This window comes from Protomyctophum parallelum, assembly GCF_964188405.1.
Source record: "Protomyctophum parallelum genome assembly, chromosome: 1".
Lineage (NCBI taxonomy): Eukaryota > Metazoa > Chordata > Actinopteri > Myctophiformes > Myctophidae > Protomyctophum > Protomyctophum parallelum.
The window spans coordinates 8,640,484-8,653,268 of NC_139697.1; the positions used below are offsets into that span (position 1 = coordinate 8,640,484).

Below are 12,785 nucleotides of genomic sequence, written 5' to 3' on the forward strand. Positions count from 1 at the left end.
TGATATAGTGATGACAAAGTTTGTCAAATTTGTTTATTCATATGCTTGCCCCATAGAGTAATAAAAGGATAGAGACCGAACCGGAGCGTTTGAGGTCCGGGCTCACGCACGGGACGTCATGAACGTCCATTCACCTCCATGAGAGTGTTGCAATTACACATTTCGCCAGTAGGTAGTGGCACCTTCAACATTGGATAGCCTTACTGGGGGCTTGGCTTGCCCACACGGCTTTCATCGACTTCAATCGATACCATTAAACAATCGGTTCCAGTCCTGCTTGCCTGACAATTGTGCCAGCACAATATATTCCTCGGTTGTACTTCTCATTGTCATCACATAAAAATCATTGATTTGCCAGCATGCAAACACATGAATGAATGGAATCTTTTTCACAGGTCATAGAAGACAGAGATGGCGTGCTGATGTAACCTCCATACATAATTATGATAGAATATCATTTGCAACAATAGGAGGGCACACACACACATATTGCCCTAAAGTCCTTACCATCGATGTTAAGCATCATGTTCCACATGGCAGGTCGGACGGACTGATGGAAGCCAAACCACACCTCTCTGCCTCCACCCAGTGGGTGGTAGTAGCCCTCTGGAGGGGAGAAAAATGAACGCCCCACTGGAGTGTACCTGGGCAAACCAAACACAATAGCTGGTTAAGGAACTGAATAAAACCCAAGATCTGAAAATCTATTGGGAACATTGCAATACATTTTCTTGCTGAATAGGCTAGCTTATAGTATCCAGTCTGCAAAATAAGCTGTATTTATTTATTTATTTAAAAAGATATTCCTTGGTGTTTATGGTCTTGGTCTTTGTGATATTACTTGGAATTTAAAATTTAAGATAAGATTTCAGAGATAAATTCCAAATGCCAAAGAAATAGGCATGGCATATCTATCCATCAATACGGTACAAATACATCCAATGGCATGTTATTATTGCTTGAAATTAAGAATAGCTCCAAAGCCCTGTGCATAGAACAGGATAGTAAACATTCATGAATAACCCATTTTGGGCGGGAACCCCTTTTAGTGTTAGCATTATGTTATGCTTTAGCTATTGAAAAATAGCAGATCTACAAGCTCATAGCGCGCCACCAAGTGGCGCGCTACGAGCTTGTAGGTCTGCTATTTTTGAAAAAATCGAAGAACGACTGACATAGAAACATAGCTTTTTCAGAAAACTGTCCTGATATAGAAGACATTTTTAGAATCTGATCTCAGGTCTAAATGGGATAAGTTGTGAAAAGGCCCATTAGATCATGGAGAAGTGGAAAAGGTACCTCATGGAAGGAAGGTGCCGCGTGATCACATCCAGTGCCTGAACAGAGTCCTCGGGCACCTCATTGAGGTGACCCGATAGGGCTTCCAGCAGCAACTGAAGGCTCACCACAGATACCCACTGAAGAGACACCTTGAACGTCTGGTCTTTCCCCTCACCAGGCAGGGTCACCTCCAGATCCACCTACCGATGTATACATCAAGAGGAGAAAGAGAGAGAGTAGCAGGACGGAGACAAAAACAGTAGGGGAGGGGATAGCGAAAGAGAAGACACAAAACCATAAGTAATAGGCGTAGGCAGTGTGGCATTATTATGTAAATGAGAGCGGAGGTGGCAGTCTATTTGTTGAGTTGTCTAAAAACAAAACTCAATGTCCCCGTTACCTTGAGGCGAAACCAAAGACAATCTTTTTTTTAAACTGTTAGTGTCATGACTCATGAGTACATCCACACAGAATGTGATTGATTACACAGCGATGAAGCAACTTAACTTGTTTTCAAATGCGGTCGATTATTCACTTTAAATCAAATCATGAATGAATGTAAGAATGAGTCATCATTTCATTGGCACGCTCCTGGTAGGCCTGTCACAATTATTACATAATCGTCTAATCGCAATTATTTGAGATAATAGCTTATAGATGAGCTATTTACATATTTTTGTTTGAGGGGCGCTAGCCCCTCCATGCCCAGCTTTCCAGATTTGTGTAATCACAAACATTGGCTTGTGATTGGCTGATCACCCCATAGCCATGATTTGATTGGCTGAGCAAAGTACATATTGAAGATAAAAGTGAGGGCAGAAAAATGAAGACGGAAAAGTGAGGACACAAATTGTGATTGGCCAGAATGAGATGATGTATGACGATAAGAGCTCCCCTCACTACACAGGTGTGATTTTTGCTATAAATAGCATAAATAATATAAATAGTATAAATAATAATATTTTTTTTAAGATATGTTTTTGGCTTTTTTACGCCTTTATTGAAAGATTGATTGTAGACTGACAGGAAATGGGGAGAGAGATGGGGGAAGACCAAGGGGCCAGCTAGGCACTCCAATGTTGAAGCGCTGGGCCCTAGTGGTAAGAGGAAGGACTGCAGGCGGACCCGTGGATTCTTGACGAGGAAACCATGCAACCGAGCGCTCAATGTTAAAGCCCAGCTGCACTTCCGCATTTAAATGCTGAATCAGCGAAAAAATGTGGAAATAGACGGTCCTTCCGGCAGCCTTCCGGGTGCTTCAAAACGCCACTGAGCAACTTCCACTGACATGAATAGCGGAGGGGGCGGAGCTTCGCGCCAGTTCAGTCTCTATCCTTTTAATACTCTATGGGGAAGACACGCGGCAAAGGCCGTTGGGATTGGGCGTCGAACCCGCTGCACGCCGTCAGGCTGGCTCAGCAGCCTAGGTGCCCAGACGGTTGAGCTAACCGCCCGGGGCTGCCCGGTCCAATTTTTGATTACCAGGCAAACAGACATGTATTCTTTATTCATACATTCTAATGTGCAATGCCAAAAACACAATTAAATCATTCATTGTCAATTATTTGTGACAATTAATCGTCAACTTCAATTTCTAATCGTGACAACCTAGATCCTGGTGTGTAGATGAATATATAATACATATATGGACAAACCAGGCGAAAAACAAATATTTTGTTGATCCAAAGAGGAGAGGAGTTTAATCAGAGCCCTACCCGGTCTCTCCCTATGGGTAAAGGATGGGCCGTGTACATGTTCCTCTTCCCGTCGTAGCCAGGCTGTCGGTCCCCAAAGATCTGCATCTTGAAGTGCCGTACCATGGTGTCCACCACCTCCCTGTCAGGATGACAAGCACACAAGTCAAGACGAACACAAACCATAATAACACGGTGCAGGCCTAAATGGCATGTAGAGTAGAATGTGCACAGTCAGTGGATGCTCTGCAGTCCGCATGTCTCTGAAGCAAATGCTTTTCAAATATACACCGTCTTTTCTAACCTCATACACACAATGTGACTGGATCGGTGATGTTACAGAAAGCGAATACATACATACACATTTCAGTCTACAACACTAAATAAACTAGGGGTGTTTATTCCTGTGTTATATCCCTTTTCACCTCAAATTTAGCCCAAATCATAAGCTCAGTTAAAATGTTTGCATGTTTATCTACACTCTACAATAGGGAAAATGCAGGTCTTTATGTTTTTTAAATCCTTTTTTCTCTTCAATTTATTCACTATGACAATCAATTCCCCCCACACACATCGGTGTGTCGTCACTGCTGTTGTATACTACTGGCTCACCTGCCAGTGAGGAGCCACTATAGACGTAGAACCCCAACACTACCTGCTGACAGGTAGTGTCAGCAGGTCTCTGTTTTAACAGTTTGACGGAGGATGTGCGTTTACATATCTTACTCTGAGTGACAATTAAATACCCCCACCCCCTAGCTTTCCGCCCACGAACACCCCACACTGACTGGGGTGGAATCAAACCCCTAGACTCCGTGGTGGTGGGCAGGTACTTTTACCACTGCACCATAGAGCACCCAGAGCAGTAGAGAGAGAGTTGTGTCATCTCCGTTCACTTTATCTGGCCAGTTCTTCTACACACACACCTAATGACGAATAGTGACAAAGCCCTGAACCGGACGTCTATGGAATGCACTGGAGTCTATGGGCATTTGTCACCATTTCGAGTTACATGAACCATGTTACTGGTGCAGTTTTCTGCCCCCTAATTGGCGCAACTCTCAATACAAGGCACCAAAGGGTCCCAGCAATACAAGCTCTTAACAGCATGCTCTGCTAACCTTACCCAGATAGAAGTGCAGCAAGAGACCAAGTGACAGCATTACACATCTTTAATCGGTGGAATGGAGTTATTGAAGAGGTCTGCTTCAACAAATGAATGACATGCGTGACTTAAAAAACCTGCCTTTTATCTGTATTCCCGAGCGACATGGGTCAAGCCAATTACAATATGTCAATCATGCCATGTCAGGAGACAGAGGGCCAAGCTTGAAAAATCAATGCAGTGACCTTAGTGGGCAGCATACTTTTATACGAAATCATTTTCCTTCCTTTGTGGTAATGAATTCCATATCGTCTTTTCTCTTCATATAAAGTCTGGATAGACACAGTGGACAGATTATTCACATCCATACATATGTTCATAGGTAAAGCAATTTCATCAGGTTCTAGAACAAAATGGTTCTCATTGGTGAATGCTGATAAATGTAATCCCCAGTCCCTTACAGTTAAAACACACTACACTGATCCCCCATTTAACAGGTTTACAGTTTTCACTTCTCTGAATCCGATCTCCCGATTTAGATTGTCATAGCCAGGACAGCTTGAAGGCCTTTACGCTCTTCTCCGGTTACCTACTGTTACTGTACAACTGTGTTACTGTAAAAGCCCCAGCTCACCACCATTACATAACGCATAACAATGCATCACACATGGCCCCGACAGCTAGGGAATGGGTCCCAGGCACCTAGGCTGGCGATGCAGCCAGGCCTGACAGCGTGTCGCGGATTCGACTCTCAATCCCGATTACGTTTGCTGCGTGTGTCACTCCCCTTCCCTCTTTCCCCATTTCCTGTCAGTCTAACTGCGATTCATCAATAAACTAAAGGCTAAAGTCAAAAGGAAAAGGCCCGGGCCGGCCTAGAGTTCCGGGCACCTAGGCTGCTAATCCTGCCTGACAGCGTGTCGCGGGTTCAACTCCAGATCCCGACAACCTTTGCTGCGTGTCACTCCTGATCCCTCTCCCCCCATTTCCTGTCACCGTGCACTATCCAATAAAAGGCAGAAAAGGCCCCAAAACAATATATATAAAGATCTCTCTTTCATATGTAAAATGCAGATTGATGCACTTAAAACCTTCCATACCCATTTGTCAAGTCACGCGGGCGGCGGTGGCTCAGGGGTAGAGTGCCTGGATGGATGGTAACCGTAAGGTTGCCAGTTCGAACCCGGGCTCCCCCAGAGTTACTGTCGAAGTGTCCTTGAGCAAGAAACTGAACCCCTAATTGCTCCCGATGTGCTAGTTGGTGCCTTGCATGGTTTCCGCTGCCATCGGTGTATGAATGTGTGTGTGAATGGGTGAATGTAATGCACAATCTCTGTAAAGCGCCTTGGATAAAGGCGCTATATAAATGCACCATTTACCATTTACTAATTGAGCCTTTAAAGCAACTAGACCTGTGCCCGTCGACCACCGGGCCTACGATGCAAGTTGAAACAATGAAAGACGCAACACCCGTTTTAACCGTATGTCTGTGTCCCTTTTGTGCCCATATATGGATGGAGTTCTCTATACAGTATGTCTGTCGGCCTGTATCCCTTAATATGCATTTATTGGAAGATGCCAAAACTATTGTAATGGGTCTGTCAGTGTGCATGCATGTAACTTATACACTGCATCATCAAATCACAACACGAGGACATTACACTTCAAATATTGGATCTATATAATTCAATATTTAACATGGTGCAATTTGTTTATCAAAGGTGACGGCCATTTTGGCATAAATCTTTTCTGAATGATAGAAGGATAAGACTGATTGTATTTGAATGCAAGTCTTAAGATATTTCACTTCAGTTCACTTCACATAAGGTAAACTTTGCCAATTCCAACCTAATTCTATTGGGCATTTATTGCCCCACTATCGATCTCAAATCATAACGAGGTTTAGGTTGAAAAATCTGTGAAATAACATTTCCTAGATGTCCTAGATTTCCTAGAAATGTGGCAATGGGCCAACTATCCATACCTCTAGGCACTGATCAGGACTCAACTTGTTCTCCAAACTGCCAGCTGTCTTAAACTGATCAATGACACTAATACTTGTGTTGTACGTGCAGTTAGGGGTCAAGTGTCTCGCTCAGGGACACTTGGACACATTGCTGAGCTGAAATCGTACCTGAGACTTCCGGAGTCCTAGGCGGGCTCACTATGGCCTCCCCGAATGAATTTCCCCAAAAAACATCCGGTATACTTGCAATGTCTTTCAGATACTGCCGTCTGTGTATTTACCTGTTGACTCTCCGGGGACGTTTCTCAGGCTTGATGTCGATATCATAGTGATAGACATCAATCTTGGGAATCTGCACCTGGAAGTGGTTGGCCAAAAGGCGAATGGGTTTCCCCACTGTGCCGAGTCCCGGACGCCGTGGCGGCTGGAACAGAGAGGGAGGTGTAGGAACCTGAGGAGGGCCTGGAGTAGAGAGAAAAAGATATATATAAATAAATATGTACATCCTGATTCATGCAGTAGAACCGCCAACGTTCTCCTATATGGTCTTCATGAACAGCCTTGACATGCAAATCAATAGTCATCTATACTATTGTATTGTTCCACCCAAAGCTTTGTGAATTTACCAGCAGCATGAAGGAGCTCAGACAGTTCTAAGGACAGAGTGATATCAGAAAGAGAGTGAGCTTGGGATTCATATTGCTTGGTAAACAATACCATTAAGTTTAGGTTATTTCTTGCCGTAAGGCAAGTAGTCGTTTAACTAGAACAAAGACAATATTTCAGAGAGAGAGAAGAGAGGAGAGAGGAGGCAAGTAACTGACTATACAAAGTCAGAATACCAACTTTGATAAGGCAGTATTGCTTTGTTTTAAATATATATATATATATATATATAATTATATTTTCCCCCATTTTCTGAAAGAATTATATTTAGTTTTTTAATTTCCTGAAAAGAACATTTTGGACATTTTGGACTGGTTTCTTCCCGACAGCAGAGATGTTTCTATTTATGGAAATGTGTCTTTCACTGTATTGTTATCACCATTTTACAAAATACCATTCTTCCACCTTATTTTTGTAAAATACCAAAGAAATAAATGAACACTTTGATTGATCCATGACCCTGGCCCATGAACTAGATAGGTCAACCAGGGACGACGCTCAACAATGACCCTCAATTACCCCGTAGCCCCTCCCAGCCGCACCCAGACACATAGGGCATCCACCCCGACACAGCCCAGACAAAGACCATACTTCTCTCAGACAGACAGCAGCAGGGCCATATGGGGGGGGGGGGGGGGAGACGACGACGACACACAAGCCATGAGGCTGGGATTTACCGTTACACACCACACACAGGCACCATCCCACACATGATGAATACGCAGACCACCTCACACACCTATGTCGTTACATACCATCCCCCACCCTGACACTCAGCTGGTGCTTCAGTCATGCACATGCATTACAAGAGCAAACGTTGAACCTAGCAGAGGTTAGCACATAACCTGGATAACATTGAAGATTTAAAAAAAGAAAATCACACTTGTGTTAAGTGAGGGGCGCATCACTCCTTTAAACAAACATCATACTATTGCCATTGCAGTCAGAACTGCAGCATCACTCCCAATCTTCCGCCGTAGTCTGAAAACCCACCTTTTTAGACTCCATCATGGCCCATAGCACTTACCCTACCCCCTTAGATAGCATTTCTGTAGACTTAGATAGCATCTGATACAGACTTATAGCATTATGTAGAAAGCACTATAATTGCATTGTATATAGTCATAGCACGCCATAGTACATATGTATAGCATAGTAGTATATATATATATAGTTTATATGTATAGTCTCATAATATAGATATTCCACTGTTACTTTCTTAGCTTACGCATGTTTTATGATAAATGCTTTTTTGTGATATATTCCCATGCTTTTGTTCTTGCTTATTGTAAATCGCTCTGGATTAAGAGCGTCTGCTAAATGCCTAAATTGTAAATTGTACTATAAACAAACATTAAAAGTCCATAGACTTGGCTGACATATGACGTAACTTCAAAAGCCAGATGTTGGAGGGGATAGCGCCCCTCAAACAGGGAAGCAAAAACAAAGCGTCTAAAAATTCTGAACAGGAACAGTATTCTGAACAACAGTAGCCTCCTTGGAACTCCTGGTGGTCAAAAGTGTAGCATGGAAAACGAGGGTTGGGTGGCAGGGGAGGGGATGTAGAGTCGCTTAATGCTATTGTCAACTGACAGCTAGGGGTTGTGGGGGGTCCTGAACCCCATGCACCAACACGCTCCAGTTAGCAAGTGAAGCGCGAGAGCAAGGACAATAATTGGGACCCTCCCCATAGTTTCCTAAAAACAGGCTCCTCAACATGCCCTCATCCACCCTGGGCCCCAAACAACCCCTGACCTCCCTCCCTCCTCCTTTTCTGTGGAAAGAAAATCCCTTTTACTTTCTAATATTAATATTGTAATTTTATATATACATATATATATATATAATATTGTTTTTTTTTTTCCCCGCAGGTTCCACCTGTTGGGCTATCGAGGATGTATTGCTAAATCTTGTACCCACACGTCTCAAGATTGACAATGAACGGAGAAATTACACCAAAATGACAAATTAAACATGAAAACATTAAACGCCATTGACATTGAAGGGAAAATGTATGTCATATATAAACGAACGAATCAGCTAACCAATCACAGGCAACAGGCATTGTTTCTGATTGGCCAGTATGAGATGATGCATGATGATAAGAGCTCACCTCATTTCACACGGGTGTGATTTTTTTAGTGGTGCAACCACTCCAAGGAACAGCAATGTCCGTCTTCAGACTCTTCACCTATGTGACTATGAGTACCGTCTTCACCTATGTGACTATGAGTACCAGTAGGGGCAAAAGTGGCGCTGTTGTGCCAGAAACAGAGAGAGATAGTGTTGCACTGTTTACGGTTTCTTACTCTATGGTGGCTGCAAATTAATGAGTGAAATTGTTTTGGTGAAATTGTGCTAAAATGCTGAGAAGAACTGAGGTTCGGTAGGGCAACGGGTTCATCAATGAAACGTTTGACTATATTTCTTGTTGCCTTTTCTTTCAATTATCCAAATAAATTCTACCTGGCCTGGCAAGTCTGCTGTCCAGCTAAAGCCCCAAGCTAAATTATATTAAGTAGAGAAGTAACAAGCAGCTCAGGGTGGAAACTGAAAGTACAGTGAGTGAGTGAGTGTGTGTGTGTCAGACATGTTGGTGGATACTGCAGGCAAGGCTACTTTTGGCATAAATTGTGAATTGTCATGTCGGGTTACATAACAGTAATGTTCATGTGTTAAGTGTACACTTTTGCATGTATTCACTGACTACAGGACAGACAGTGGTTTGTGCGAGCCATGCACATGGAGCACGGTTAGGACAGGGTCTTCCTCTTCCGTTTTCACCAAAAACAGTGCTGTCCCTATATATAGACACCAGCTGCCATGCTGCAAGGGTGGCGGGTGTGAGTGAGCAGGGCTCTCTCTGGACAGATTTTACACTGGTGGCAGTGCTGCCACTAAGTTTTCAGTTAGTGGCAGACAGTAGCACCGAATTTGGCCACAGAAAATGTACCACACGAGTCACAACTCAAGTGAATCATTAGCCTACATCTCAGCCTTTCGGAGGTATTTCACATGAAATAAGAGTATGTAGGGTACAACACTTTCTTTTATTATCATAATGTTAAACATAAATGTGCCCCTATTTTAAAGTGCTGTTCTGGCTGCGGTTTATCTACCGTTTATTGGAATCAGTATCTGATGACTCGTGTTAACTTCAGGTGGTGGTGGGGTATTTTTCTTAATGAAAAACATGTTGATTATTTCACTTATTTTAAACGTATGAGAGCTGAGCAACAATGATTGAACACTCTAGGTTGCTACTTTGCACAGAAGAAGGTTGCCATGCTGGACTATATTGTGCGAGAGAGACAGAAATGCCACCAGTGGGTAGTTCAAGAGATCGAGAATGAGGATAATAAATAATCAAACAAAACCAGCCAACTGTTTTCAATGTTTGTGTTTGCATGAACACTCAAATTGCCCATTCATTGTCAATGGGATTTAATGTTTGTGTAGGACAAAGTTTGTGCACATACATACACCAAAAGCTGGACATTGTGTGAAGCAAGTGGTGCCTTTTATAATGATGTGATGTATAAAATGGTAAATGGTGCATTTATATAGCAGCTTCATACATCGATGGCGAAGGAAACCATGCAAGGCACCAACCTGCACACCGGGAGCAATTTGGCACTAACTCAATCAACTGTATTCAGTACTGTAACAGAATCCACGTTAAAAGGAAATTGCGATACAAAATGTCTTACAGGAGGCGCATTCAGTGATTTGGAAAACTCCCCGGTCTGCCCCGGTAACAAGATGTGCACATGCACACACACCAAGGCCCGCCCCCACTCGATCATGATTGGCAGAAGGCCCCTCTCTATCCTGATTGGATGAATGAAGGCTGGGCCACCTAGTCAAAAACGAAACCCAAGTATTTTTGACCCCAGGGGGACAGGAATTGTCAGCACACTCTATAGTAGGGATTATTATCAAAACAAAATAAAGTTATTTGAATTAAGTGATATCACTGAATATACCTTTAATCCACATACAATCATTTTACATGGCCGCATCATACTTCATCCTACGTTATAAACAATAAAATCCACGTAGAAATAGTCGTTGAAACACAATCGAAACGATAACACACAAGCGCCACCATTTTGCACACGCTCAGCCTCAGACCAAATTCGTTAGGGTCACTTCACTTGTTTGAGCATAACAGAGGAACGCAGCAGCAGTGAAACGTGACGTCTCTCTGCCATGACAACATCTGAGTCTGAGTGTACCCACAGACCCGTGCGCGGAGTCTACCGGAGGCTCGGACCCCTGGTACTACCGTTTTTCCAGGCTTGTAGATCTGCGCTTTTTGGCTAAAATGGCCAATGCTCCGGAACGGAGGGGGGACTGGTCTACAGGAAAGGAGGTCCTCCGAACGGACACATACAAGTTGTGTGTGTTGTATGATACAACACATCCAAGTCAAGTGTAACAAACTTAAACTCGTGTGAGTAGCTAGTCGCCGACATTTTCATGAAATACACTGTCTATGTTGTATCTTGTTATACAGTAGTATATACGACAATGAGACTTTAATTGACATTTAACTACTCCCAAGACGAAATGTGAGTTAAAGGCTGCAATTTGTAAAAAGAAAAGAAAGCGTCCAAATATGATTCCTAACATCATTGAAGTGAGACTCATAAAATGTCCCTGGGGTCCATCTAAAAGACCACCCCTGGGTCCCGGGACCCATTATATTGAAAACATATTTACATCACTGCAAATGCCACAAAACCATTGCAGCCCTGGGTTTAAGTGCATAACTGTACTTGTTGGGTGTACATGTGTGTCACTACACAGAATGCTAGGACCTGTACCTCTACCTAGTACCTTCTCAACAACCAAACGTGTCATTTCCTCAAAGCCCCCCACAACCAGTTTGCTGCATAATGGGGGGCAATGCACAGGAAGAGAAACTAAACACACAACTGCCACTGCTGTGGGGGGGGGGGGGGGGGGGGGGAACACATCAAATTTCTTCATTCATTTGGCATTATATGGTATTACAGTATATCCTGTTTAGGATAGGAACACCTTTGGGGGGTTTTTTTACCTCTCAAAACAGGAACCCCTTGTGGGGTAGTCGTTGTACAATGTACAGTATATAGTAACATTTTTTTGTTTGTATATACTTTGTCGATCAGGGCCCCCCCCCCAGGGGTCTGTACATATTTAGCACCCTCCTTGTTCTCCTCTGCAACAAAACTGTTTAGTGAAAATAGCAGATCTACAAGCTGGGGTTAGGCTATTACGACATGCCCAGAATAAGGATGCTAGGGTATATGTGGAGGGTTAGGCTATTACGACATGCCCAGAATAAGGATGCTAGGGTATATGTGGACTGGTTAAAACTGCTTTCACACTTCAACCCGTTTAGAACAGATGTGGTAAGTATGGGGAACATAGTATATTTTTAAGTATCATCACTACAGATGCATTGCACAAGGCAGAAAATGCAAACAGTGTTTGGAGAACACTAATTTAATGAGCCATGAGTGATGTGTAAGTTGAATTGCTACACTGTCTGTGTATCACAGTAAATAACCATTTACCCCCTTTTTCATAATAATGCAAGTCCCTAAGAGAGGGGTTGAGTTAGGTCATCTCATCTCTGACATGCATCAGCTGCACAGTAAGTGCACCACTTCATGATGAATGGCAGACATACTGCCAGACGGAAGCAAGTGTCTATAAAGACACATCGTTCAGCTTGGGTTCCATCCATCCCCTAACTACATTAAATGAGCATTGCAATATTCACTGTGCACACTGCAAATTGAATATGAACTTCATACTTATCTTTTTTTTTTTGTACTACTCATTATATCATTTTGATTCACATGGTGACTATATCCATTATGTAGGCCAAGAACTGGTCAGATCTGTGTACACAAGTCCAGACTGACACACAGGCTTAACTTGAGCAAGAGGATGATGAGTCATAGCCTACAAGGAGTGAGCACGGAACAGCGTCCGTGCATGGCCACACACACACCTGGCAAATCACCTGGATTAGGACACTACACAATGACAAGTGTAAGAGGTAGAAATGGTCCACTGC

General features: G+C 43.1%; 1 protein-coding gene across 2 annotated transcripts in view; it reads right to left on the minus strand.

Annotated features, from left to right (window-relative positions):
* The window catches only part of ago4 (argonaute RISC component 4), a 33,797-nt gene that overhangs the window by 18,698 nt on the left and 2,314 nt on the right, over positions 1–12,785 (minus strand). The window contains exons 2-5 of one of the 2 annotated variants that reach the window (XM_083767761.1): positions 6,328–6,508; positions 2,997–3,117; positions 1,300–1,481; positions 508–644 (exon numbers count right to left, since the gene is read on the minus strand). In XM_083767761.1, coding sequence (XP_083623887.1) covers positions 508–644; positions 1,300–1,481; positions 2,997–3,117; positions 6,328–6,508 — 621 coding nt within the window. Of the gene's footprint in view, positions 1–507; positions 645–1,299; positions 1,482–2,996; positions 3,118–6,327; positions 6,509–12,785 lie in introns of those variants that run through there. The other variant, XM_083767760.1, reaches the window with a different exon arrangement.